The sequence below is a fragment of the Orycteropus afer genome, unplaced genomic scaffold, assembly GCF_000298275.1.
Source record: "Orycteropus afer afer isolate SDZICR_OR568_19922 unplaced genomic scaffold, OryAfe1.0 scaffold00104, whole genome shotgun sequence".
NCBI lineage: Eukaryota > Metazoa > Chordata > Mammalia > Tubulidentata > Orycteropodidae > Orycteropus > Orycteropus afer.
The window spans coordinates 9,900,060-9,926,095 of NW_006921691.1; the positions used below are offsets into that span (position 1 = coordinate 9,900,060).

General features: G+C 39.3%; 2 protein-coding genes across 2 annotated transcripts in view; one reads left to right on the forward strand and one right to left on the reverse strand.

The window, feature by feature from the left end:
* IQGAP2 (IQ motif containing GTPase activating protein 2) overlaps positions 1–26,036 on the forward strand; it is a 439,708-nt gene that overhangs the window by 286,909 nt on the left and 126,763 nt on the right. The window contains exons 12-13 of the mRNA XM_042781321.1: positions 6,217–6,380; positions 21,556–21,646. Coding sequence (XP_042637255.1) covers positions 6,217–6,380; positions 21,556–21,646 — 255 coding nt within the window. The remainder of the gene's footprint in view (positions 1–6,216; positions 6,381–21,555; positions 21,647–26,036) is intronic.
* F2RL2 (coagulation factor II thrombin receptor like 2) lies at positions 10,742–16,632 on the reverse strand. The gene is made up of 2 exons (XM_007943359.1): positions 16,569–16,632; positions 10,742–11,814 (listed from the first exon to the last, which is right to left on the reverse strand). Exons 1-2 carry the CDS (start codon positions 16,630–16,632, stop codon positions 10,742–10,744), a joined length of 1,137 nt encoding a protein of 378 aa, XP_007941550.1.

The window sequence follows — 26,036 nt, forward strand, 5'->3', positions numbered from 1 at the left end:
GAGCTCTAAGCACCTGAGAGTGAGCCTCCCATAACATTGCGTTGTGCCACGCCCAACAGAAATACACCACGTGGATAACATTTACAATCAGGAGCTCCCCAGTTGCTCATTCCACCACTGAGTTTACAATGACTTATGGGTAGAAAAGCCATACTAAGTAATTTACTACACTGCATTAATTAATTGCATAATTAAACTTTCCTTGACACTTTCTTAATATTGTCCTTGTCAAGTTGTGTACAAATCTAAATTTCCTCTTTTGCTTCCACTCAGCTTTCTGCTGCCTGTTTGAATTTCTTTTCAATGAGGCCTTTTGGAATCCCTCTTCACAGATGGTCTGCAGACAACCCACTTAGCTCTTTTCTGACACATTGGCTGGGGAGCTTGTGATTCTTGCCAGATGTTAGTCAAGAGGGAAGCTCTAATTGGAGCATACATGTTCAGTGTCATCGAGGGTGAAAAAAACAATGGCATCCATATTAGCATGTACTGTCAGAGCTCAGTCCCAGCCTCTGCTTCCTGCCTTTCTCCCTGACCCCCAGCTCCACACACTGAGTCTCCTGTAGTAGTGGTTTGGATAGTATAGAACCCCTCCTTGTGGGTAGGCAAAACAAAGAATCATGTCCCTCTTGTTTTCTACTTTTTCCCCCAATTCCTTTTGGCAGTCTCCACAGTCCAGGTCTGCTTTGGTGACTTCTATGTGTCCAGCTTACATGAGGAAAAGAAGAAGGTGTGTTATTTCTCTGTGCTGGATAATTGTGGTTTCACTGTCATCTCAGTGACACTGATAGAAAGTAATGTGTATTTAAAACTCGACTTCCCTGAAAACCATATGAATTACCATCCTTTCTTAATTGAGGAATCCTATTAATTTTATGTTCCAACATTTGAAGACCACTGCCATGGAGTCAATTCTGACTCATCGTGAACCCTATAGGGTTTCCAAGGCTGTAAATCTTCACAGAAGTAGATTACCCCCATCTTCTTCCCACAGAATAGCTGGTGGGTTTGAACAGCTGACCATCTGGTTAACAGCCAAATGCCTTATCCACTGCTCCAACCAAAGCTCCTTCATAGAGCTGTAAGGAAACATTATTTTAACCATGCAGATGAGACAAGGAAGATTTTTTTCATTTGACTCTCTGACTGATTCCCAAACTTGGTAGGTACCACTCTTTGTAAGATAGCACTGTCTTGATTACATGAACTCTGAGAATGCCTACTTTCTCATTGGACTAGAATGTTATTATCACACATCAGTTGAGTGGGCTGAGGCTCAGTAATTGTGGTTGAAATGGATTTCCCCTTTACTTATAAATAGAGGAAGTGATGCAGATGTGCCCAGGGGGCTTCTGGGTAGGCCTTTCAGCTCCTATGAGGTCATTTACTATGACCTCAACAGCTTGTGTTCTTACAAGCATACCAAACAAAAACTTAAGCAGGTGATTTCAATCAAGTCAGCTGGAATGCACTCATTCCCAGGTGATCAGCCATTTAGAGCACACATTCTCTTTTTCTAGGACATAGTTCTGTAAGGACCATTTTCAGATAGGATGTTTAAAAGTATTTAGAATATTCTATCCAAGGGGGTGTCCAGAGAATGACATGAAGTATTCCATGCTTTTGAAATGATAATACCTTGGCATGTGTATCGTACTTAGACTTTTCAGAGTTCTCCCAGTGTTTTGATATTATTGTACTTGCGTGTAAGAGAAATGGTTTCTCTTATTCTTCAAACAAGTATTATATGCAGAGTAATATCTAGGGGTTTTAGATCATCTCTTTCCTTTTGCAGTAAGTCCCTGTGTTATGCTCGACTTAGCCTTTAATGTTATGTAAATTTGTTCTCACTTTGCAATGATTGAACCAACCCTTACTGGAAACAAAATCTTTATCACAGTCACCTTGACTTGCTGCCCATGCAGCTTTTTTAAATAATTGAAAAGGCTTCCCACCTTTTCTTGCTCTAAAGTAAAGTTAAATAAGAATCATATACACCTGTACTCCTGTTCGGACTTACCTGCAAATTCTTAAAGACACACTTAGGAATGGATCTCATTTGTAACCCAGGAACAGCCTGTATAGATAAATCTTAATTCTTAGCAATGTGATGTTTATGGGATCATCTACTCAGAAAATATTTAGCTAAGTATTTTGAATGTCAAAATGGAAATTTTTTTAAATTAGAAGTATTTAGTTTATCATATAGCATTTATAAAGTGACATGATCGTTCTTGCCAAAAAATACTGACAAAATGAGAAATAATTTTGGCTTTAAGAATGTTTATTTTCTAAGCTTGTTTATGTTTAGTTTCATTATCATTTCTTGTCTAACAGCACTAACCTGAGAAGTAAAAGCCACCCTATTAGTATGTGTGTGTGGACATGTGTGTGTGCACATAGGCAGTCCCCAGGTTACAAATGTCCAACTTATGTACAACTTTTAGTTACAAACCAACTTGTGTGAAGCCTGTTAGATTAAAAATCAAGGTACATACACTGGTTCATAATAACAAAGGGGCACTACTTCTTGACACTCATAGAAACATTATTATTACTGCATTATGTTAAAGATATTTTGGTGTACCTGGAAATGTTTATTTAATGTTTTTATTTACAGAAATGTACACTACATGCTATATAGTAAGATAACATTTGACTGACAATAGATATAAATCATGCCTAACCATTCCAATTTACATACAAATTTAACTGAAAGGCAAATTTAGGAATGGAACTTATTCGTAATCCAGGGATTACCTGTATATGTATTGTGTTTGCATAGGGATATATGTCACTTCATGTCTCTTCAGGTAACATCCAAATGTATATATGTCTATGGTCTCATAAGATTATAATAAAAAACAAAACAAAACCCACTGCATTGAGTCAATTCTGACAGCGACCCCCATTGAGTTTCCAAGGTAGCAAATCTTCATGGAAGTAGATTTCTTCATCTTCCTTCTGTGGAGTGGTTGGTAGGTTTAAACCACCAGCCTTCTAGCTTGCAATCAACTGCCTTAGGCACTGTGCCACCAAAACTCCTTAAAGTTATGATAGAATTCAGAAATCCCGACGGGAAAACAGAACACAGCCGAAGTACTTTGCTAAGTACAGAGATCTGATCTGTCTCTCACTAGCTCTCTAGGCCCTGCACCAACCCCAGCCCTGGGATGGCAGGGGGAGGAGGTCTTGGCTTCCATCCATGGTTGCCTGTCCTGCTACACTCACTTCAGGCAGGGGCCATGCAGATACCACCAGAGCCACTGAGGAGGTATGTTCCACTGAGGCCACTGTCCCACTCAGCACTCTGTGTTGACACCCAGGCCTGAAGCCATGGCTCCTATGGTGGCAGCCCTCAGGCTGTGGCAGTGGCAGGAGGAGGAGCAGAAAGAGTGGCCAGGGAAAGAGACAGAGGTGGAGTAGGCAGGGCTGAAAGAGTTTAAAGCCCATCAAGGGCGGATGAGGAAGGCAGGCAGAGAAGAAGGAAGGAAGAGAGCTGGTGGTGGTGGGCTAGGAGATTGCCAGCTGGAAGGGAATGCACAGCATGGTGGACAAGTGGGGACCAGCATGGTTGGTAGACACTGTGCAGCAGCCTTGCAGGACCAACAGTGATGAACTGAAGTTTTCATACAGTCCCTTGGCATGGCTGCAGCAGTGTATGTCCTGGGCTCACCAGATAAAGGTCCTGCATGACTCTCTTGTATATAATGTGGTGTTCACACAATGTCCAAATCCCATAACATCCTATTTCATGGAGCATATTGTGGACAGTGATACATACCTGTATATGTGTGTACATGTGCGTGTGTGTGTGCACCCATGGGTAGATATACACACACAATATATTATTTTTATGACTGGGTGATAATTTTTTTAATAGTGAGGTGATGTTGAGGCTAAACCCATTGCCATGGAGTTGATTTCATCTCTTAGTTATCCTATAGGACAAAGTGGAACTGCCCCAATGAGTTTCCAATAAACTTTACGGAAGCAGATTGCCACATCTTTCTCCTACAGAGCAGCTGGGTTTGAACTGCTGACCATTTGCAGCTGAGGACTTTAACCCCTGTGCCATCAAGGGTCCTTAATGTTGTGAAATAGCTTCCAGGTCGATCCATTTTGCTAGAATTTCAAAACTTCAGATTCTATTACTTGGCTTCTGTCCTTTTCATTCCTGAACTTTATGGTTTATATCCTAAGAGCCTTAGGTGTGATAGAAAATTAAATTGGTGGATATACTTATTGATCCTTTGGTGCATCTGTGAATTAGGGTTATTTCGCTACATGGTGTTATAGAAACAATATCGGGAAACTGATTAGCTGAACTTAACCTTAAAAGTTTCCCAAAACATGCATGACTATATTTATTTCCATGAGCCTACCTATATTTTTCCAACAATATAGGTATTACCCACATGTGGATATTTAAATTTAAAATAATTAAAATTAAATAAAATTTAAAATTCAGTTTCTCTGTCACACTAGATACATTTCAGGTGCTCAGTAGTCACATCCAGACTAGTGGCTGTCATGTTGGACAGCACAGAGATATAGAGTATTTCCATCATAGCAGGAAGTTTTCCTGGACAGCTGGACTGTACTGACCTGGAAAGTCATTCTCCTGTTCATTAACACTGTAGGGAGTTGTTTGGTTTGGAACTATCTTTGTTTTGACATCCGTTACAGAGTGGCGAGTAGAGTAATCCAGAGACTAGAATCTATACTCAGAACTATATATCAGTTTTCTGTATAATCTCTACATTATTTTCTTCCAGTTCTGGTATTCTGTGGTTCCATCACCTAATGTCTTAGCATTACTATCTAATATCTGAGTGAGGATTGCACTAGAAATTAGCATCCGTGCTGCTTCCTGTATGCAAAGTTATTTCCTCCTCTTTTCATAACAGCTTTATTGAGATACAATTGACATGCCATAAAATTTACTCTTTTAAAGCACACAACTTAGCGGGGTTTTTTGTTGTTGTTATTTGCCATCCAGTCGGACTGACTTATAGCGACCCCTCCTTGGGTTTCTGAGGCGTTATCACTATGGAAGTAGATTGCCCAACCTTCCTTCCGAGGAGTGGCTGGTGGTATATGTAAAAAGTTATACCACTATCTAATTCCAGAAAATTTTCCTCAATACTCTAGACCCATTAGCAGTCACTCCTCACCTATTTCCCTTCTCCCCCTCCGCTGACAATCATTAATCTACTATGTTTATGTATTTATCTATTCTGGGCCTTTCATATAAATGCAGTCTTGTAATGTGTGCTCTTTTGTCTTCAGTTTCTTTTACTTAATTTAATATTTTCAAGATTCATGCATGTTGTATCATGTATCATTACTTCATATTCCTTTCTAGGTCAAATAGTATTCCATTGTGTGGATATACATTGTGTTTATTCATCAGTGGATGGGTATTTGAATTGTTTCTCCTTTTTGACCTTTATGCATAACGTTGCTATAAACATCAATGTACAAGTTTTTGTGTAGGCATATTTTCAGTTCTCTTGAGCTATGCCTAGGAGTGGAATTACTGGGCTATATAGTAACTCTGTTTAATATTTTGAGGAATTGCCTGTTTTCTATAGTGGCTGGACAATTTTGCTTTCCAACAGCAATGGCTGAGGTTTCTAATTTGTCCACATCCTTACCAACACTCACTATCCATCCTAGTATGTAGGAAGTGGTATCTCATTGACTTTATTTGGTTCTTTGCATTTTCATATGAATTTTAGGATCAGCTTCTTAATTTCTGTAAAAGAAGCCAACTGGGATTTTGAAAAGAATTACCTTGAATCTGTATATTAATTTGAGGACTATTGTCATTTTATTAACATTAACTCTTCCAGTTGAAGAACACAGACGTCTTTCCATTTATTTAGGTCTTTAATTTTTTTTTTTACAATGTTGTATAATTTCAGTATCTTGCATTTCTTTTATTAAATTGATTCCTAAGTGTGTTATTTTTGTGTGTGCTATTGTAAATGGATTTGTTTCCTTAATTTTCATATTGCCCATTGCTGGCATATGGAAATACAGTTGATTTTTGTATACTGATTGTGTCCTGCCAACTTACTATAGTCATTTATTAGCTCTAATAGTTTTTTGGTGGTCTCCCTCTCTATAATCTGATGTTTACAGTAAATGGCTTTGGAATATTTATAATGTACTATGATTTTAAAGGAAAACTTTTTCTTTATTTTCTAGGAATTGTAGCTGTAGGATATATCAATGAAGCTATTGATGAGGGAAATCCTTTGAAGACTTTAGACACCTTGCTGTTACCTACCGCTAAGATTAGAAATGTTGACCCAAACTTTGCTCAGCACTACCAGGACGTATTATACCAGGCTAAATTGCAGAAACTCAGGGTAAGTCTTAATGTGCGTGTTGTTCCTTATCAACTTACAGGCCTGGGTGGGTGGATTTTTGACTCATTTTTCCTAAAGCTTATGATCTTTTTGTCCCAGTGATTACTTATTAATCCAAATAGAACTAATAGGGCTGATATTTTTTTTCTGGTGCCAAGCATTAGGGAGAAGTCAGGTGCAGAACTGATGACTGCTTCTAGTCTTTAACTAAAAACTTAGTTGTGAGTGGGTTCTTGTTCAGAGTTCAATTCATTGGATATTTATTGAGTACACACCATGTGCATACCCCAGTATATAACATTTGGTAGGGAAGAAAGGGATACGGAGGAATACACACCATTTGAATGTTTTGTCCTTACCATCAAGATGCTTAGAAATGGCAGTGGGCATTCGCATAAAGAATATTTAACTAACAGTAGAGATTAGTATCTGGCAAAGTGTCAAAATGAGCGTGACACAGGGGGGTTAAGAGATGGTTGGAATTAGATGGTTGGACTAGAATCCAAAGAGAAGTTGGCATGGGAATAGAACAGAAGCTGTGCCTGCAGGATAAGGAAGAGTTGGTTAGATAGGTGGAGAGCAGAATGATGCAGGCAAGTAACAGAGATATTAGCAGATTATAGCAGTTCTAGGTGGGTACTAGGAGTTCTGGTGGTGTAGTACCTAAGGCATTTGACTGCTAACCAGAAGCCTGGAGGTTCAAACCCACCAGCCACTCCTTGGAAGGAAGGTTCGGCAATCTACTTCCATAGTGATACTGCCTCGGAAACCCAAGGAGGGGATGCTATGAGTCACGTCTGACTCGATGGTAGTGTGTTTGGTTATGGTTTTTAGGTGGGTACTAGTATGTTATTTTCTGTGCACGGGAGGAAACTGACCCAGCAGTGGTCTTCTTGAAGAATAGTGGATTTGATCTGGCTGTAGTACTTATAATGATGTTTTGAGGAGTTCCACAGATATTGGCCACTGTTTCAAAGATACTGGGCTGGGGCTTGTGTGACCTGTCACCTGAGGGTAGGAGTGATGCTGCAGGACACCCAGCTACTTGTGGCTGCGATATATCTCAATTCAGGCCAAACTGAAAGGGGTGGGTATCACCCCTTTATACATATTAGGAACCCAGAAACTGCCTCATCTGCAACGGGAAAAATATTTTTGACTAAAGCGAACATTTCTTGAGTAGGAACTCTTTATCAGACATGATATATATTTTATGTATATTATCTCATTTAATCCTTACAGCCTATGAATTAAGTAACATTATTGCCATCTTACAGATGATAAAACCAAGGTTAATCAAATTGTCCAAAGCCATCTAAAAACTAAGTCTGAAAACCATCTAATTCAAAAGTGTAAGTTATTGTGCATTAAGGCAAATGGAAAAGGGTATGGATTGCAGCATTGTTGTAGAAAAAGACCAGAAACAACCAAAATACCTATCAAGAGGGGGCTAGTTAAATAAATGGTAGTATATCCATTGTGACATACTCTGTAACTAATAAAAAGGATGAGTGGATCTATCTTGAACAGTCTTTAATATGTACATTGTCAAATGAAAACATACTTCCATTTCCATGTGCATAGGAATAGGATACACACCCATTTAACCATTTCTGGTCTCTAAAGTTAGCAGCTTAGACTATGTTGGCAATTTGCCAACAGATTTAAAACACTACCCTTCCAAGCGATGAATCATATTTGGTTAAGTTGTTATTTTTAAGCACAGTTTTCCTTTCCAGCACATTGCTTTTGAAGCTTTTTCTCAGCCTGTTCTTTTTCCTGAAAAAAAAGTCTGATTATGGTGTCTTTTGGCAGGGTCTTTTGTTTTTGTTTTTTAATCTCTGCTATTTTGATACCCGGAAATTTCCACTTGTGTTAATGGTTGTGTGTTTGTGTCTTGCCTTCCACATCTGGGCTTGGAAAATAATAGACAGAAGTGAATCATGTTACTGGTTTTGTCAGTACAGCAGATCTTTGGGTTATGAATGTCCATCTTACAGACAACTCTTCCTTGCCCTTTAATATGATGCAAAGTTGCCCTCATTCTGAACCAACCCTTACTACAAACAAATGCTTCATCACAATCACCTTCACTTGCTGTGTGTGCAGCTTTTAAATAATTAAAAAGCCTTCAAGCTTTTTCTTGCACTGAAAAAGCAAACCAAGCCCGTTGTCATCAAGTTGATTCAGACTCAGCAACCCCATTGGAAAGAGCAGAAAGTAAGGCTAAATAAAAACTCTTTGCACCTGTTCTGACTTAACTACAAATTAGACTAAAGACACAGGTAGGAATGGATCTTGTTCCTAACTCAGGGACTGCCTATAAAAAGTAAAACTTGTGTCAAAGTACATAACCATGAAAGGTCATGATGAGTAGCATCTTCAGAGAATAGATACTCAGTGAGGATTGTGATTTAAGTTAGTGTGAATTCTCAGTCCCCTTTAACAATATTTCAAGTATTACCTTTCGTTTTACTTGATTCCAATTGTCTCTTGAGGGAGAAGATGCCAGACAGGGATGCTGGAGTACACTTAGTAGAGTAGACCACACGTTCTATGCCTGTTCCCTAGAGGCCTTCTCTTGTGAGCTATTTTTAAATAGAAGCTTCTCTTCAGAGCATACGAATTATATCCCCCAAAAAACATTCTATTTTGCTACTTATATGGTTACTCCATAAACATGTAATATGATTCAAATGTTGCTGTATTTTTCCGCTAGGTAAAATTGTATTATGGTTAATGACTTTTTTTTTTTTCAAAAAAAAACCTTTCCAATGATGCTTTTGTCATCTTAAAACTTATTTCAGATTTTTCTTTCTTGCATTAGTGTTTACCTGATTTTCATTTTTTGTGTAACCACACACTTACTGTAAAGGATCTTCATGTGCAACTTTTTTTCCTAAGTCCAGTGAGATAGATATGAAAGAACTTAGACACCTCTACCCATTCACAAATACAAATTTGGGCTTTTTTTTTTTTCATTCTGTTTATGGTTATTACAAAGTATATGGTCAGTGCAAATTTCTACTGTAAATGTAAATGCATTTCCACAATTCTTCACAGGTAAAGACTTCCTTAACCTCATTCACATTCAGTAATACCACCAGACCCTTAACCACCAATACCCCACCTTCCATCTAATCCATATGCAAAGGGAAACATACCTGTTCACCTATAGTAATATACTGGGAATTTATAACAAAATATAGCTTTTCCTGTTAAGAATTATATACAGACAGTGGAAGGGTTATTTTAAATTTTGAAATGCCCTTATGAGTATATTTTTATCTTCCTTACTTTTTTTTTTTACATGTCCAACCAGAATTGATGTTGTCCCAAGCAAGACAGGCCACTTTGCCCTTTCAGTATGATTTTAATAGGCTTCCATGCTGTTTAGATGCTTTGGGATTGTATTCATTGATTCAGCAGTATGATGAGCAAAGCATGAAGCTAGGGCCCACACAGACTCAGAAGACTTCAACCTAGAGTTGTCACAGAGCTCAAAGAAGGGAGAGGACAAGCATCTTCTCCAACTGTACACATAGTACTTAGTGTATCTTTATGGAATTACGATTTGTTTATAAATGAGCTGTTTATATGTGCCGCACTAAAAGTGTAAGGAAGTACTCCAGAAGTTTAGGTGAGAAAAATGGCACTTCTAGCTTGAGAATCAAAGAAAAAGGGTCCTTTGAGGACTTTAAGAGTTGGATAGAATTGGGGCAAAGATGATAGAATTAGCTTTCTAGTCAGAGGCAGGGGCAGAGAGAAGAGAAATCAAGATTTATTCAGAAGCACTATAGAGTTAATGAGAGATTTCTAGCTGGCGTTGTTGAGTGATGTATTTAAATTATATTTGAGGAAGATTAGTCTGGCAGTTACTTGTGAAATGGAGGGCGGGTTGGCAGTGAGGAGAATGGTTAGAAGGCAAAGGTGGGACTAGGATAAAGGGTCCTAGTGAGAGACATTACAAACCTAGAAGGAGTTATAAAGATAGAATCATCCTCCAGCATGAAAGCCAAAAGAGGCAGAAGACTAAAATGTGATGCCAGCTTTCAGTGGTGGTGATGCCACTCACAGAAGTAGGGAGGAGAAAAAAACTAGAAGAGAATTTCATTTGGAGATGTACAGATTTAAAATACGAGCAGACAAATGGAAATGTGTAAGTTACCGTAAAAAGAGTGGTGAAATCTTTCCTCTTGAATTATAGTCTTAAAATACTGATAAAGTACTTAAAAAAATGCTTTTGTTGTGTTTGATTTTGAAGCACTTTTTCTTAGGAATACTTACTTGTAAGTATAAGATAGAGCTCCTTGCATTATGTGTATATTAGCCCAAGAACGTATATTTTCGCACATGGCTCTCTAAGATGGTTTTACCATTGTAAGGTAAGCAGTAGAGTGATCTGTGATTTTTGACATGAGAAAATACAGGAATGGATCAAGGCAACTATTCAGGCTACCGAGGCATAAAGCTATGAGATAGATAAAGTATAAGCCATCAGTGTTGTTGTAGTAGTAGTTAGCGTGGTGAACAATGAGTATAATGTTGCTTGGAGCAAAGCAAATGGTAAAAATCACAAGGATGAGGAGGCTCGCTTTCACAGACCATAACCATCTCTGATCATATGCATTAAGTGTTCTAATGATGGCTGAGTAGCAGAAGATGATGACCACAAATGGAATTAAGAATCCAAAGAATGCCAAAGAAATGAAGTAGTAGATTTGGAAGGGAGATGAAGACTCGCATGTATTGTGGACATCATGGCAGGTGGTGATATCTGGCTGGACAAGGTAGTACTCCTGCTTTAGGATGAAAAATGGCAGCATATATAAGAAAACTGTTACCCACACTAATCCACATGTTAGCAAGGCATAGGTACGCTTAGGCAGCCCCCGGTAAGTGAAAGGGTGGACAACAGCCAGGTAGCGGCTAATGCTGATACAGGCAAGGAGCAAAATAGAGCAGTACATGTTGCCATAGAAGATGACAGTGGTAGCCCGGCACATGACCTCCCCAAACACCCAGTTGTTGCCATTGAGATGGTATGCTATCTTAAAGGGCAGTGTGATGCAAAAAAGAAAATCCGCAATGGCCAGGTTGGTGTAGAAGATTGCCATACAGATGGACCTGGTCCTGAAGATGAGCATCCACAGGGTCACTGCATTGGCTGACACACCAACCACGAACACCAGGATATAGATGGCAGGTATCAGTTTGGTGCTTAAGGAGCTTTTCAGGTACACCATGGTAGCATTGTTCACATGGAGATTTGAAACACTTTCATCAGAACACTTGTTTTTTACAGTTATGGTGGGTCCCGTCCAGCCTTCTATGGCCGAAAAGGGAAACTCTTCAAAAGAATTTTGGGGAATTCCACGAAAGGTCTTAATAGGTAAAGTGGGCTCTGCCAAGTTGTCGGTGTCCTTTTCCATACCTGTAATTGAAAGACATATTAACATATGATTTATTTCAGAACCATATCTATGGTTCAGGAGAAAATAAAAGTATCTTATGCTACATAATTTTGTAGTTCAGGATTTTAGAGTCATACTTTTTTTTTTTTTTTTTTTTTTTTTAAGTTTTATAGGTCAGTCAACAGTACATATGCTCTGGTACCATGCTAGCCCAGGCAGGAGCTATTAAAACTAGATGAGTAATCCTTGAAACTAAGGAGTTTATGATATTGTAGGGAAGACAAAAATAGTGCACCACGCCATTATAGGCCAATGTTACATTGCCAGTGAACTCTGTAGTCATTCAGACAGTAGTTAACAGATTCAGGTATTTGATCAAAATGTCAAGGAAAAAATGAACTTGAGCAAAAGTGAGCAAGTTCATAAAGAGATGGAATTTAATAGATCAGTAATATTCTGGCAGGTGTTGAATGGGCAAAGACACAGTGTGAGTTGGTATGGGATTTGGGAATGTCAGATAAGTTGATTCAGCAAATGTTTATTTGACACTTGTGTGCCAGTGTTATAAAGTTTTAATAAATCCCATCTCTATCTTTAATAACTTTCACGTTAGCTAACAGGTGCATACATGAATTGTTGTATGGGAATGAGATTGAATGAGTAGATTATAATCAAGTTCCTGAAGGACCTCTGAACTTCCCTAAGAAATCATGTGCTCATTCATAAATTTGGGGATTCACACATAAAAGATTTTCAACAGAGGAATGACCAGTCTGGTAGACAGTGGCTCCCCAAAGATTCCACATCCTAATCCTTAGAACCTGTGAGTATGTTACCTTATATGGAAAAGGAGACTTTAAAGGTATTTTTAAGTTAAGGAAATTGAGACAGAGAAATTGTCATAGACAATCTGGATCATGGGCCCAGTATAATTACAGGGGTCTAGGTAAGAGGGAGTCAAGAGACTCAAAGTCAGTGAGAAAGATTTGGAGATGTTACGCTTCTAACTTTGAAGATGGAAAAAGGGATCATGAGCAAAGGAATGTAGGCAATTATCTAGGAGCTTTAAAAGATAAGAAAACAAATTCTTCCCTAGGGTTTCTAGAAGTAAAGCCACCCTGCCAACACCTTGATTTTAAGACTTCCAAATTCCAGAATTATAAGATAATAAATCTGTGTTGTTTTCAGCCACTAAGTTTGTGGTAATTTGTTGTAGCAGCAATAGGAAACTAATACACTCATGATCTGACTTGTGTTTGAAATGACTTTGGTTGACAGTGTAAAGAGTAGATCGGCAAAGGTTAGAGACTAGGAGTCCTGATTGAGAGACTACTGTGAGGAGCTCTGGTGGTGCAGTGCCTAGGGCATTTGACTGCTAACCAGTAGGTTAGAGATTCAAACCCACTAGCCACTCCCTGGAAGGAAGATGGGGCAATCTACTTCTGTAAAGACTTACTGCCTCAGAAACCCAGTGACAGTTGCTATGAGTTGGAATCAACTCAATGGCAGTAAGTTTGGTTTTGGTTTGGTTTGTGATCATTCAAAGTAAAGATGGTAAGTTTCTGGAGGAGAGCAGCAGTGCTGGAAAGGAAATGAGCACGAGAGACTCAGTGATGGGAGCTCAAAGGGACTTCATCTGATTTACTGTGGGCAATGAAGGAGAGGCAGGAAGCAAAAGCGACTCGTGATTTCTACTCTAAGTTGCTTGGAGGAGGAGGATGCCATTGACTGACACAGGGGGACAAGGAAGCAAGACTAGGGAGAAACTAAATCTCTGGTTTTAATATGACTGAGTTTGAGTTACAGGTAGAATGTTGTTGTTGTTATGTGCCTCGAGTCAAACCCGACTCATAGCGACCCCTCCTTGGGTTTCCGAGGCAGTATCACTACGGAAGTAGGATTGCCCAACCTTCCTTCCGAGGAGTGGCTGGTGGGTTTGAACCGCCAGCCGTCTGGTTAGCAGGCAAGTGTCTTAGCCATTATGCTACCAGAGCTCCCACAGGTAGGATAGCAGTGTATAAAATATCCAGCAGCAGGTTGGAAGACTAAGTGTAGTCTAAAATTCTAGGACCCAAAATTAGAGGTATGGATTTATTAATCTGCATGGAAGTTGTAGTTTAGTAGTAGTTGAGATGATCTAGGAAGAGACATGAGAAGAAGGAACTGAAAGATAAACTTTAGAGGAAGTGCCTGATTTTAAGGGTAAAAGAGACAGCTATTAGAAGACAAAATCAGTATGATGCCTTAGAAACTAGCAATGAATTTTAAAAGCACAGAAACACATCAACCACATACTATAAGTATTTGGCATTACATTGCATGTAGATACTAATAATTCTAATTTCTGAAAAGGCAATTTCATAAACAAAATAAACTTGAATGGTCAAACCTGTCTATCATTATATAATTTTTCCATTAATCTTTGACATGTTATAGCAAATTCTAGTTGCCAGCATGTCAATTCTGACTCATGGCTACCTTGCTGTGTCAGATTAGAACTGTGCTCCGTAGGGTTTTTCGTGGATGATTTTTCAGAAGTAAATCACCAAGTCTGTCCTCCAAGGTGCCTCTGGGTGGACTTGAACCACCAACCTTTTGGTTAGCCAAGCACATGAGCCATTTGCACTGCTCAGGGACTCCGCTAGAAAATAGATTTTCTCAGATTTCTAATGTTAGCTTAAGATGGACTTTGATCCCAAATATAAGGCACTTGACTGCTGACCAGAAGGCTGGCAGTTCAAACGCACGAGCCACTCGTGGGAAGGAAGGTTGGGCAATCTACTTCCATAGTGATACCGCCTCGGAAACCCAAGGAGGGGTCTGACTCCACAGCAGTGGTTGCGTTTTACTTATTAATTAAAGATGTTAGTGTTCTGCCAGTTACATCTTTTCACATGACCTCTGAATTCCTATTTGTTGAATATTTGAGGTTAGTGTTTAGTAACGTGTTTCTCATTCAGTTAGTTTCTCTTCCTACTTTAATCTTTAGCAGTAAGCCCCAGGGTAAAATTGAAGCCTCTCTATAACCCTGAGATTTCACAAGTGAATTCAGCATGTAACATAGAGGGGGAGTGTTGCCTGAACAAGTGGAGACGTGTGGGTGATTGGTGTCACTTAAGCAATGATAGTAAAGAAAAGGAAAGGAAGCTCTGGGAGGTGACACTCTTCCGTGCAGTCTTTGAAGGCATGTTGTGTGAGACTTGGTTCAGCCACAGAAATCTTTCTGCTCATTTTTGTATTTTGGAAAAGTTCTTGCATCTAACATCACCTACAGAAGTGTGCCTTTTGAGATAGATACAAAATTGGGAAATGATGCATTAAGAACATGCTGTACAAATAATCTCTCTTCAGGATTTGGTAAGAGAGCTGCAGAAATGAAGTGGTTGTTGGTTTTCAGAAATTCCTGTGATTGAGCAAGACAGAGTGCCTAAAAACAAACACCAGTCACTGTGAAAAGCTGCCTGGATTCCATTTTCTACTAGAATTCCAGATCTGGTTCGGCTTACAGAAGTCTTTTAATCCTTAGAGCTCAGTTTTCCTGAAAATAGCACTCATTGTAAAATTTTATTTAAAAAAAAAAAACTCTTTATACCAGTTTCACTATGGCATAATGTTTCTGAAATGTTTTTCTATCTGAGAAAAGGCACAGAGGGGTACTGATCCAAAATTCAGCCACTAGATAATGGTTCCTTCCTTCAGTGCTTGACATTTTCCCCCTACCCCAGTTGAAGAAGGCATATTCACTTGATTTTTCGTACTCTTCCCCCTTTAGGTTCCCTTCTTTTCAATTTCACCAAAGCCCACCAGCATCTTGGAGGAACCACCTCCACAAACCTCTGTTCTCTTGAAGTTCTGCTACTCAGAATTTGAGTCATCCACACCCAGAAAGAGTGCTTACTTCTCCTATTCATAGATCCCACATGCGCTGCTACTGTCTGCACAGTCTCCTAGAGCTTTCCTTATAACCTCAGATTCTAACCGTCAGAGCTCTTGTCACCCTTACAAGGGTGGTGTTGATGGCAGTTTCCTCATTGTAGTCTTCTCTCCCTAACCTCGTCCACCTCCTGACAAGGTTGACTGGAGATGACCTAACAGTAGAAGGTTGTGGATGCAGACCAATCATAAATTTGCTAATTTTGGAGCAACCAGGGTACAGCCTAACATTGTTATAGGTGAAACAGGAAATTCATGAACAGTTAAATAATGACCTTTGGGAGATATCATTTCTAAAATTAAAAATTCATAGATGAGGGTGGCAGAATGCCTTCCTGCCCTTGAAAGTCAAAAAGGTATTTCATTTGGGAAATACTAGTTTATTATTAGTATCTTAGCATCATTGGCATTTGAGCAGATGAATTGCTGTGTCTAGCAATATTCCCGTTTCCTCCCATCTTGTTTATACCAGAAGTTATAAACACAGGATTTTTCTTTTTATCCTTTGAAAAAGTTCTATCTTGGTTAAATCAAAGGAAATTCTTAAAAACACAAAAACTTCTCACAAAGAAAATTGATTTTTGACTTAGTTGCAGATAGCTAAAATCTCGATTTGGGCCACAACTTTAGAGATATCAGCAGAGAATACCTTGTCTGTAACAAGGTTTGAATAGAGTAAACAAGCTGTGGATATTTCCATGATTTCACCATTGAATAACTAAGATCGAGCTCTACCTTTTTGGTTTGCAGTTCATATGAAATGCAAAGAAAATTAGGTTCAGTTGACTCAACATGTAAAACAAACCACTATCCCTATGCCACCCCAAAGAAAAGAGCTTACCGCTTTGACAGAAAGTGGGTGGCAGAAGCAGTAGCCCGGCAGCTGCAAAGATGAGAGTTTTCATTTTCATGACCTGAGTCCCAGTTCTCGAATGTTACCAGATGTGTAAAGTTAGGGAACACAGTAAGGAGCAGGCATCAGTTCCCTGGGCTAGTAGAAAATGGAAACCTTGTCTCAGGAGAAGTTTGCTCCCCTGTGCTCTGCAGCAGGAAACTCGCGTTGGTCCTCTGCAGGGAAAGGGTGTGACACCACGGATTTTCAGTATGCAGTGACTCAGGCTGAGCCTCTGGCCAACAAGAGCGTGCTACATTATCCCAAGAAAGTCCTTTAACTCTCACCCACCCCTAATAATCCTTCCTGAATGGAGGCTGTAATTCCCACACTGTAGTTATGAGTATCTACAGCGGAAAGCATGCAGTGCTTTGGAATCTGCCCCATCTTACATTCTTACCCACTTTTAAAGCACAGTTTGCCCTTCATAATTGAGCCATCAGAAATCATCCTTTTTTGTATCCTCCCAGCTATTTCAAAAGTTAACTTTTGAATTCATTACATAAATTAAATTAAGCCTGGAAGGCAAACATTTGTAAGTAGTTAAGTGTTTGGGTGTTTGACTACTTTGAAAATTCTCCATTATGTCACATTGGTCTGAATTTGTCATCAGTGAATACCTGGCCAGAACTTTTTTTTTTTTTTTCCTTTTGGTATTTTTGCTTCTTTGTTGCTTGTTTTGGGGGATTTTCTTTTGTTTGTTTGCTTTTTGTCACTGCTCAGTGTGGCCTGGGGAGCTCTGGTAGCATAGTGCCTAAGGCATTTGATTACTAACCAGAAGGCTGGAGGTTCAAACCCACCAAGCACTCCTCCGAAGGAAGATGGGGCAGTCTACTTCCGTCACTACTGCCTCGGAAACCCAAGGAGGGGTCGCTGTGAGTCGGGTCCAACTTGACGGCACATAACAACAACAACAATGTGGCCTGAGCCTCTAATTCAGGTAATGGAGTAGCCTCTAAGCAATGTTGTTTGATGAAACTAAAATTATAAGACAACTTTGAAGTACAGAACTCAAAAAAACAAACTCACTGAGTCAGATCTGACTCATAGCGACCCCTCCTTGGGTTTCTGAGGTGGTATCACTATGGAAGTAGATTGCCCAATCTTTCTCCCAAGGAGTGACTGGTGGGTTTGAACCACCAGCCTATTGGTTAACAGTCAAATGCCTTAGGAACTACACTACCAGAGCTTTGAAGTACAGAGGACTCCCTTTCTTCTATGAGTTTTGGAGAACAGATGTCTCATAAGGTTTTATGTAAACTTTATGTTCTTTGTTGTATATTCTTAGTCACTCAAAAAAGAAAACTGTGTTATAATAGCTTTTCCTATAACTACTGACATTTAAGGAGCTCTGGTAGGATAGTGCCTAAGGCACTTGACTCCTAACCAGAAGACTGGCGGTTGAAACCCACTAGCCACTCCTCGGAAGGAAGGTTGGGCAATATACTTCTGAAGTGATACTGCCTCAGAAACCCAAGGAGGGGTCGCCGTGAGTCGGATCTAACTCGACAGTAGATAACAACAACAATAACTGATATTTAAGTTTAAATTTTAAACCAGAGAGCCCAATAGCCTGTTGCTTATAAAATGCATTCAGAGCCAGAAAATGCAAATGCCACACCAGACTTAAAGGCTAAAGGATAGAGCTAAGAATTTATCTGTGTGAACTTTCAATTAAATCTCATCAAATAAGAATTTTACAATCCAAGGTCAGTGTCTATGACTTCAGCTACATATATATCTAACATAAACTGAGAAAGAATACTATATTGCAGAAATTATAACCAAAAAAAAAACCCAAAAAATATTATAGGTACATTTTATTTAATTGAAATATTTCTAGCAGTCATCTAAATTCAGGAATGTATTATTTGATTTGTACATGGCCTAGTTTTTGTTCATTTAATCCATCTGTAATTGACATGTTGAACCTGGCTGTTTTAGCTAGAAGTAGAGGTGTGTGTTATACTTATTCAATCTGTATGCTGAGCAAATAATCTGAGAAGCTGGACTGTATGAAGAAGAATACAGCATCAGGATTGGAGGAAAACTCATTAACAACCAGTGATATGCAGATGATAAAACCTTGCTTGCTGAAAGTGAAGATGACCTGAAGCCCTTACTGATGAAGATCAAAGATTACAGTCTTCAGGATGGATTACACCTCAACACAAAGAAAATAAAAATCCTCACAACTAGACCAATAAGCAACATCACGATAAATGGAGAAAAGATTGAAGTTTTCAGGGATTTCATTTTCCATGGACCCACAATCAACACCCATGAATCAATCACTCCTTGGAAGTGATTATCTCTAGCCAGATCTGCCACATGGGATCCAACAGCTGTTAGTAAAATGTTCTATTTCTTTTGACAACGGATGGGGTAGGTTCAAACAGGTTCAATCAATCACTCCTTGGAAGTGAGAATGGCCAGACTTCATGTCACCTACTTTGGTCATGTTGTCAGAGGGGCCATTCCTTGGAGAAGGATATCATGCTTGGTAAAGTAGAGGGACAGGAAAAGAGGAAGACCCTCAAGGAGATGGATTGACACATTGGCTGCAATGATGGGCTCCAGTGTAGCAAGGGTTGTGAGGATGGTGCACGACTGGCAGTGTTTCATTCTGTTGTACGTAGGGCTGCTATGATTCGGAGCTGATTCGACAGCATCTAACAATAACAATTTCCAGTTTCTGGTAATACACTTTGAAAAGACCACGTAACTTGGGTGAAATTCAGTTTTCACTCTTGATTTTATATTTAACTCCATCTATCTTTGGTTTAATGTGTCACAATTTAAACTGTTGACTTATATTCATTTGATTACAAAGTCTCTCTTTAATTTGGCTTGTAAAACTAATACTTTAAAGCGGGATTGTCATTTTCTTTTCATCTAGATAGTTTCTGCTGGTTAAATACCCTTCCAAAAATAAATAATAATAAGAAGAAGACAGCCCTAAGAGAACTTATTTAGAGCTTAGTTTTTAGATGATAGAAATAACGAGTTATCTTTGGGTTTGAGAATACAGAAAAAAGTACCCTCATCCATTCACTCCTCCTCTTGTCTTTGTCTTCCCATCCTGCTTCCTGTTGAACCTACTCCATCCGTTGTCAAAAGAAATAGAACATTTTACTAACAGCTGTTGGATTCCATGTGGCAGATCTGGCTAGAGATAATTGTGGAAGCAGGGCCAACCCTTCCTTCCCCCAGTGGTTTCTGTCAGCCTGCATGTTGCAGGAAGAAATTACAGCAGACGTTTCGTCTCATTTTCAGAGCCCTTTCTACCCATTTTCGCCTCTGAGGGAAATAGGGTTGGAAGCCTGCTAGAGGAGTTGGAGAATGTTATTTCTCCTACCTGCCCCTGTCTACCTTGAGTCCTAAATGATGAGGTTGGTTTTCCAGAGTATCCTGTAGCTTCAAGCCCAGAATTGCTAGCCCTACTCATCACTATTTTGCTTTAGGATTTAGGCTATGACACTTACTCATACACATAAGCAAATATTCCCAGTTTTTAAATGGACCATCCCATCCTCCCTAAAAATATTTAATTTCTACCTCTTGATAGCAAAATTTACTTGCAGTCTTTGACTAGTTTTTATAAAGCATAGTTGCTAGCTGGAAGTCCCACGTGATAAATTATATGTTAGCATTGCATTTGTAGCAGGATCATCAGATCAATCCAAAGGCAGAATTGTAAGATAATTCAGTCCATTTTAGTTGCTGCCATCATTTCCTCTCTGAAGCCATCCTTAACTACTTGGTCTTTCCTCCTTCTGCAACTCAGTACTCCTACCATAAATTAATCCCTGCACAGCTATTTATAGTATGTATCTACAGCTAGTATTACACTGATCCCATTTGTATTATAATTATTTCTTGACACGTCTTTCCCTTTTATTAGATTGTCAACTCCTTGAGGGAGTGACCATGGCTTTGTTTCTTTGTTTTTGTCTCTATGTTTAATAAATGTCAAGTATCACTATGTTTTCCTCAAATTTAATGTATCCCATGACACCCTGGGGCATCTTAGCACATAATTTGGGAAACCACAGTTATTGAGTGACTAGCCTAGTGCCTAAGGCATTTAACTGCTAACTAGAAGGCTGGCGGTTCAAACCCACCAGCCGCTCCTCGGAAGGAAGACTGGGCAATCTACTTCCATGGAGATACCACCTCAGAAATCCAAGGAGGGGTCGCTGTAAGTCAGAATCTACTCAATGGCAGTGAGAAGGAGGGCAGAGAGTATTTAGCTAGAGCAGTCAGGGAAGGCTTTGTGAAGGTGGTAGCATTTGAGTTGAGCTCTAAAAGATAAGTGAAAACTAGTCAGAGGGATGTGAGGTGAAGCCAGGGGGTTAGACAGAGCCAGATCATTAAAGCCTCACAGTCCATGGGAAGTGAGTCTGTATTTACTGTAACTGCAGGGGAAGCCTTTGGCAGATTATAAGCAGAGGAATGACTGTGCTGAGATGTACATCTGTAGGAGATCATCTGGTTCTCTGTAGAAAACCACTGTGGTAGAGGGCAAACTTGGAAGCAATGAAAGCGAATAGGAGACCAGTGACATTTGACTGCTAACCAGAAGGCTGGTGGTTCAAACCCACGAGCCACTCCTCAGAAGGAAGGTTGGGCAATTTACTTCCATAGTGATAACACCTCGGAAACCCAAGGAGGGGTCACTATGAGTCGGATACGACTCTATGGCAACGGGTTTGGTTTTTTTTTTTTTTTTTTTTTTGCAGCTGTTTGGGAGGTGACAAATGATCAGATTGGGTCTATTTCATAAGTAGCATTTACAGTACATAACAGTGCTTCTTGGTAACCGCTAAATAAATCTTTGTGAAAACTTTTATAAAGTGACTTCTAATAAGGAGTTATTCATCAGTTTCATCTTCATTCACTGTTCTTTCTATCTTTTCTGTGACGTTGTTTCCAGGATTCTGAGTCTGCTTCCAAAGTTCTTTGGCTGGAGGAGATACAGCAGGCGGTCGATGAGGCCAACATGAACAAGGACAGAGTGAGAAGATGTGAGCACTCATCGTCTTTCCCTGCTGAAGTTGCCTTTTTGTAAATTTAGATGCTAGAATCATATAATTTTTAATTTCTGAAAAGATTTGGACTCTGGCCACGTTTTAGACCTTGAATATATATTTATACAAAACTAAGATTGATTAATTATATTGGGTTCAGCGATTATAGTCTATCTCCATTATTTCAGAATGATGCTGAACAAAATCCAGGGTGCAAAAACACTATTTCTGACCTCTCAAATTTCATAACTGAACCAAATCCTTCTTCATCTTGATCCATTAGGAAACTAGCCTATTTCTCCTTCGTAAAGGCATATTCTCCCTTTTGTGTCCTTCATGATTCAAATTGTAAATCCTTTTTAAGCTTCTGTTTTCAAGGAGGTATGGTATGAAAATTTCCAGGACAATTTAAAATAGCTTCTAAATGGTACACTAATGTTCAAAGCATTCTAATAACCTACATCAGTTAAGATTCTTAAACGTATAGTTCATTAACCTGACCAGTCATGGCATAATTTAGAATCTATTCTGTTGTGTAAGGTCATAGGATGCTGTTGAGATGCCTTCATCTTGCTTCACAGATGTGTTTTTAAACCTTGGAAGCATCTGTAAGAAACATCTGGTTTTTATTCCCATACCCTGGAAAAATATCTGTATTTCTCCAACCTGAACTTTTATACCCTTAGGAACTTTGAAGTCTTCCCTTTCTAACAGTCTAGATTTCAAGAAAGAAAAAAATAATTAAAATGGAGACATATATAAGATTTACGTTTAAATATACAAATGTCAGCAGCCATAGTCTGGAGAAACATTTTAAGAAGTTAGTTTGTAATTGCTGTTGTGATTGTCAGTTGTTGTCAAGTTGGTTCTGGCTCATGATGACCCCATATGTGCAGGACGCAACTGCTCTGCATAGACACTCAAAGAGCCCAAAGTGGTTCATGAGTTTTCTTTTAGAGAGTAAAACAATTTAAGAAGATGTTTTACTCCTTCTCTTCTAGATTGTTCTTATGTTTGTCCTGCAGATGTTAAATTGATTGTTACATTGAGACTCAGAGTCTGTTGACTCTAACATGCCAGAGAGGTTTTTTTAAATATGTGTGATTTTTATATTGCATACTTGACACATTGGAAATCCTTCCTCTCCTTCTGCCCCATTCCTAGGACAGTTGATACACTTTCTTCAACAATTTATCATTGCAAAAAAAGATGTTCTGAAGTTAAAAAAACATCCACATTCTGACATTAAGATGAGAATTTTCCGGTTTTTCAACAAGGAATTTAATCTTAATTTTAAAAACATTTTCCATCCTTTTTTTTGTGAAGACTTGAAACAGATTCTAGTCACATGTTCTAAGCATTAAACCCACTCTCAGATAATCTGATAAGAGAAAATGTGTGTGCCCATAGGTTTTACCACAGGCAAGATTGGAAAGGGCAGAGGAGCTCTAGTCTGCTTCACTGGACTCAGTGTCCATTTTCACTGGAAGGTCTTGCTCGCATGAAGGGTGTTCGCTCTATTAGGAATCCTGAGAGCAGTGTTTCTGAACTATTTTTCATTATTGCCCCTAAGTCTTTTAGACATGTTTTCCCCTTAATCGCCCCCATCATAGAATTTTATTACCAAACGCGTGTTACCTGTTTATGTACTATCTGCAGATCTGTGCATTATACATAAAAATATTTTTCACACATACCCTAAGAACCAATTTTTGCCCTGTTGGAGTGATATCGCCCACTCGATAATGCATGCCTTACTGAGAGCTTGCTGGTACATGGTTTAAAATGTACAGCAGACATATTTTTGGATCTCTAGGGAGATTTAAGGAACGTTTCTTATTTGTTTCTTAGCAGAAACATAACTCATTTTCTGGAGATCATTAACCTGACTTCCTTAACTATCTGAAACTCAACCACAAACCCACAAATTAAACACTAAAGCAGTCAAACTAGAAGTCTCAAAACTTATGCGTGGGGGTCAACCTGCTTTACTCATGGGAGACCCCTCAGACAGACACCTTGGGCCTGTTTGTTCTGACCTTAGGTATAACTCCCCTATTCTTGGTTGCTTCTCTTCTCGACTTGGAGCACGTCAGAGACAGTAAATTATACAGAGTTAAGTGTTTGGGTTACCATAGGCAGACACACTGACAGTAACAAGAAGAATTAGCTGATAGCAAATGAAGTGGGGGAAGATTCTAAAAAGCATAGGGAGTTTCAGGCCATATTGTGCAGGAGCAGGTCCCAGGGTGGCACAAAGAGTTTGTGCTTTTCCACTAACCAAAAGATTGGTGGTTTGAACCCACCCAGTGGTGCCACAGAAGAAAGGCCTGGTAATCTGCTTCCATAAAGATTACAGGCAAGAAAAGCCTTAGGAGAAGTTCTGCTCTGTAACACTTGGGGTCACCATGAATCAGAACCAACCTGATGGCAACAGGTTGTATAGGAGCAGAAAAGTCTACACACGCCCATCGTCCTTAAAAGCATCACTCGTTATGTTATAACACATGTAACCTTAATGACATAAAAGAGTCTCCTGGCAGCTTTGAGCAAACATTAAGTACCTACTGTGTACCAGGGACTAGGGCTAAAAAGATAAGCAGGATAAAGACCATTCCATTCTTAGAGTCTTCTCCAAGGCACGTTTCAGATTTTCTTGAGAAATGTTATTAAAGTTAAGTCTTAATATGTAAAGGAATAAGCTTCAGTTATCTGGAAGACTAACCTGTGGCCTAGCTCCTTGTACATCAATATTCAATAATGAAGAACATTCCTATAAGCAAGAAATATATGTCTCTAAAATACCCCCTTTTATGGAAATAGACATTTTACTGAGTTTAGATGGTTAGATGAAGCTATCAGATGTAATCCATGTGAGAAGAATCCTTTGCCATTTACTTACTCCTTCTACAACTGTCAAACCACAAGCTTTTCAAACACCAGTACTCCCATTTTTCCTCATCCTGTACAGCTTTCCTGAAGAAGAGTGTTATGGTTACCGAGTGCCACTCTGATGAGAATATACCACAAATGGGATGGCCCTAACAAACAGGAGTTTATTCTCTTACAGTTTGGAGGCTAGATGTCCGAGTTCAAAGTGCCAGGCTCTAGGGTCTGGGTGAAAGCCCTTCTACTTTGGGGTCCAGCTCTGCCTCCTGCTCCCGGCCCACTGAAGCCAGAGGCGTTTCTTCACTCAGGCAGCTACTGGCTGCTGAGGCTAACAAGCCCAAGGTCAACAAATAAAATGACACAGTCCTGATGTTACCAAACCACGCGACAGGCCATTAATTCAAGTCCATTGTAAGTCCCAGGGTCAGTGGGGCATGGCAGGCTGCTGAACAACAACATGGCTACATGCAGGGTCCAAACATGCCATAAGCTAGAGACTATCCCCAAGGCTTCTCCTTATATACAGGAAGCAGTCCACATCCCAAAGGCAACTACTCAGCTGCTTGTGGTAGATACCACCGTGGAGTTGATTGCCAGTCTCATCATGGGAAATAACTACCACCAGCTGCCCAGCCACTCAACCAGGCCCAGCCAAGTTGACATACAAATTTAACTACCACAAAGAGGAAAGAGGACCAGTTTTCTCACTTCCTATTAACCTTAATAAGCACGAGGACATAGCTATTATACCCTTGTTCGGAAACTATTACCTTTCCTTATGGAAGTTTTCCTTTAGTCTTTTTGTCTTCCTCCACATTTACATGACTTTACTTCCAGGGTCTTCATAATCAGAACTGTTTTTCTTGCCCATTCAGCCCTCATAGTGATGTGCACATGTGAACATAATTGGATAACAACAATGTGCTATTTAGTACTTATATAGTAGACTTTGGCATATGGGTATTAAGACATATAGATAGATAGATAGATATGTGGAGCTCTGGTGGCATACTGTCTAAGGCATTTGACTGCTAACCAGAAGGTTGGCGGTTCAAACCTATCAGCCACCCCATGGGAGAAAGACTGGGCAGTCTACTGTAAAGATTTAACTGCCTCAGAAACCCAAAGGGAGTTACTATGAGTCGAAATTGACTTGATGACAGTGAGTTTGGTTTTGGTTGAGATAATATGCATATGTGTGTGTGTGTGTGTGTGTGTGTGTATATATATATACATACATACTATATGTATATACATATATACACACACACAAATATACTTACACATACATAATCATACATATACACACATATATGATATGTATACATATATGTGTGTGTGTGTGTGTGTGTGTGTATATATATATATATATATGTATACATAGGAGCTCTGGTAGCATAGTGCCTAAGGCATTTGACTGTTAACCAGAAGGCTGGTGGTTCAAACCCACTAGCCACTCCTCAGAAGGAAGTCTGGCAATCTACTTCTGTAGAGATAC

Bases quoted from the DNA above. Each gene is read 5' to 3' on its own strand.
- F2RL2 (XM_007943359.1), bottom strand. From the start codon at position 16,632: ATGAAAACTCTCATCTTTGCAGCTGCCGGGCTACTGCTTCTGCCACCC. The intron at 11,815-16,568 runs GTAAGCTCTTTT...TTTCAATTACAG, and splicing joins ACCCACTTTCTGTCAAAGCG to GTATGGAAAAGGACACCGAC.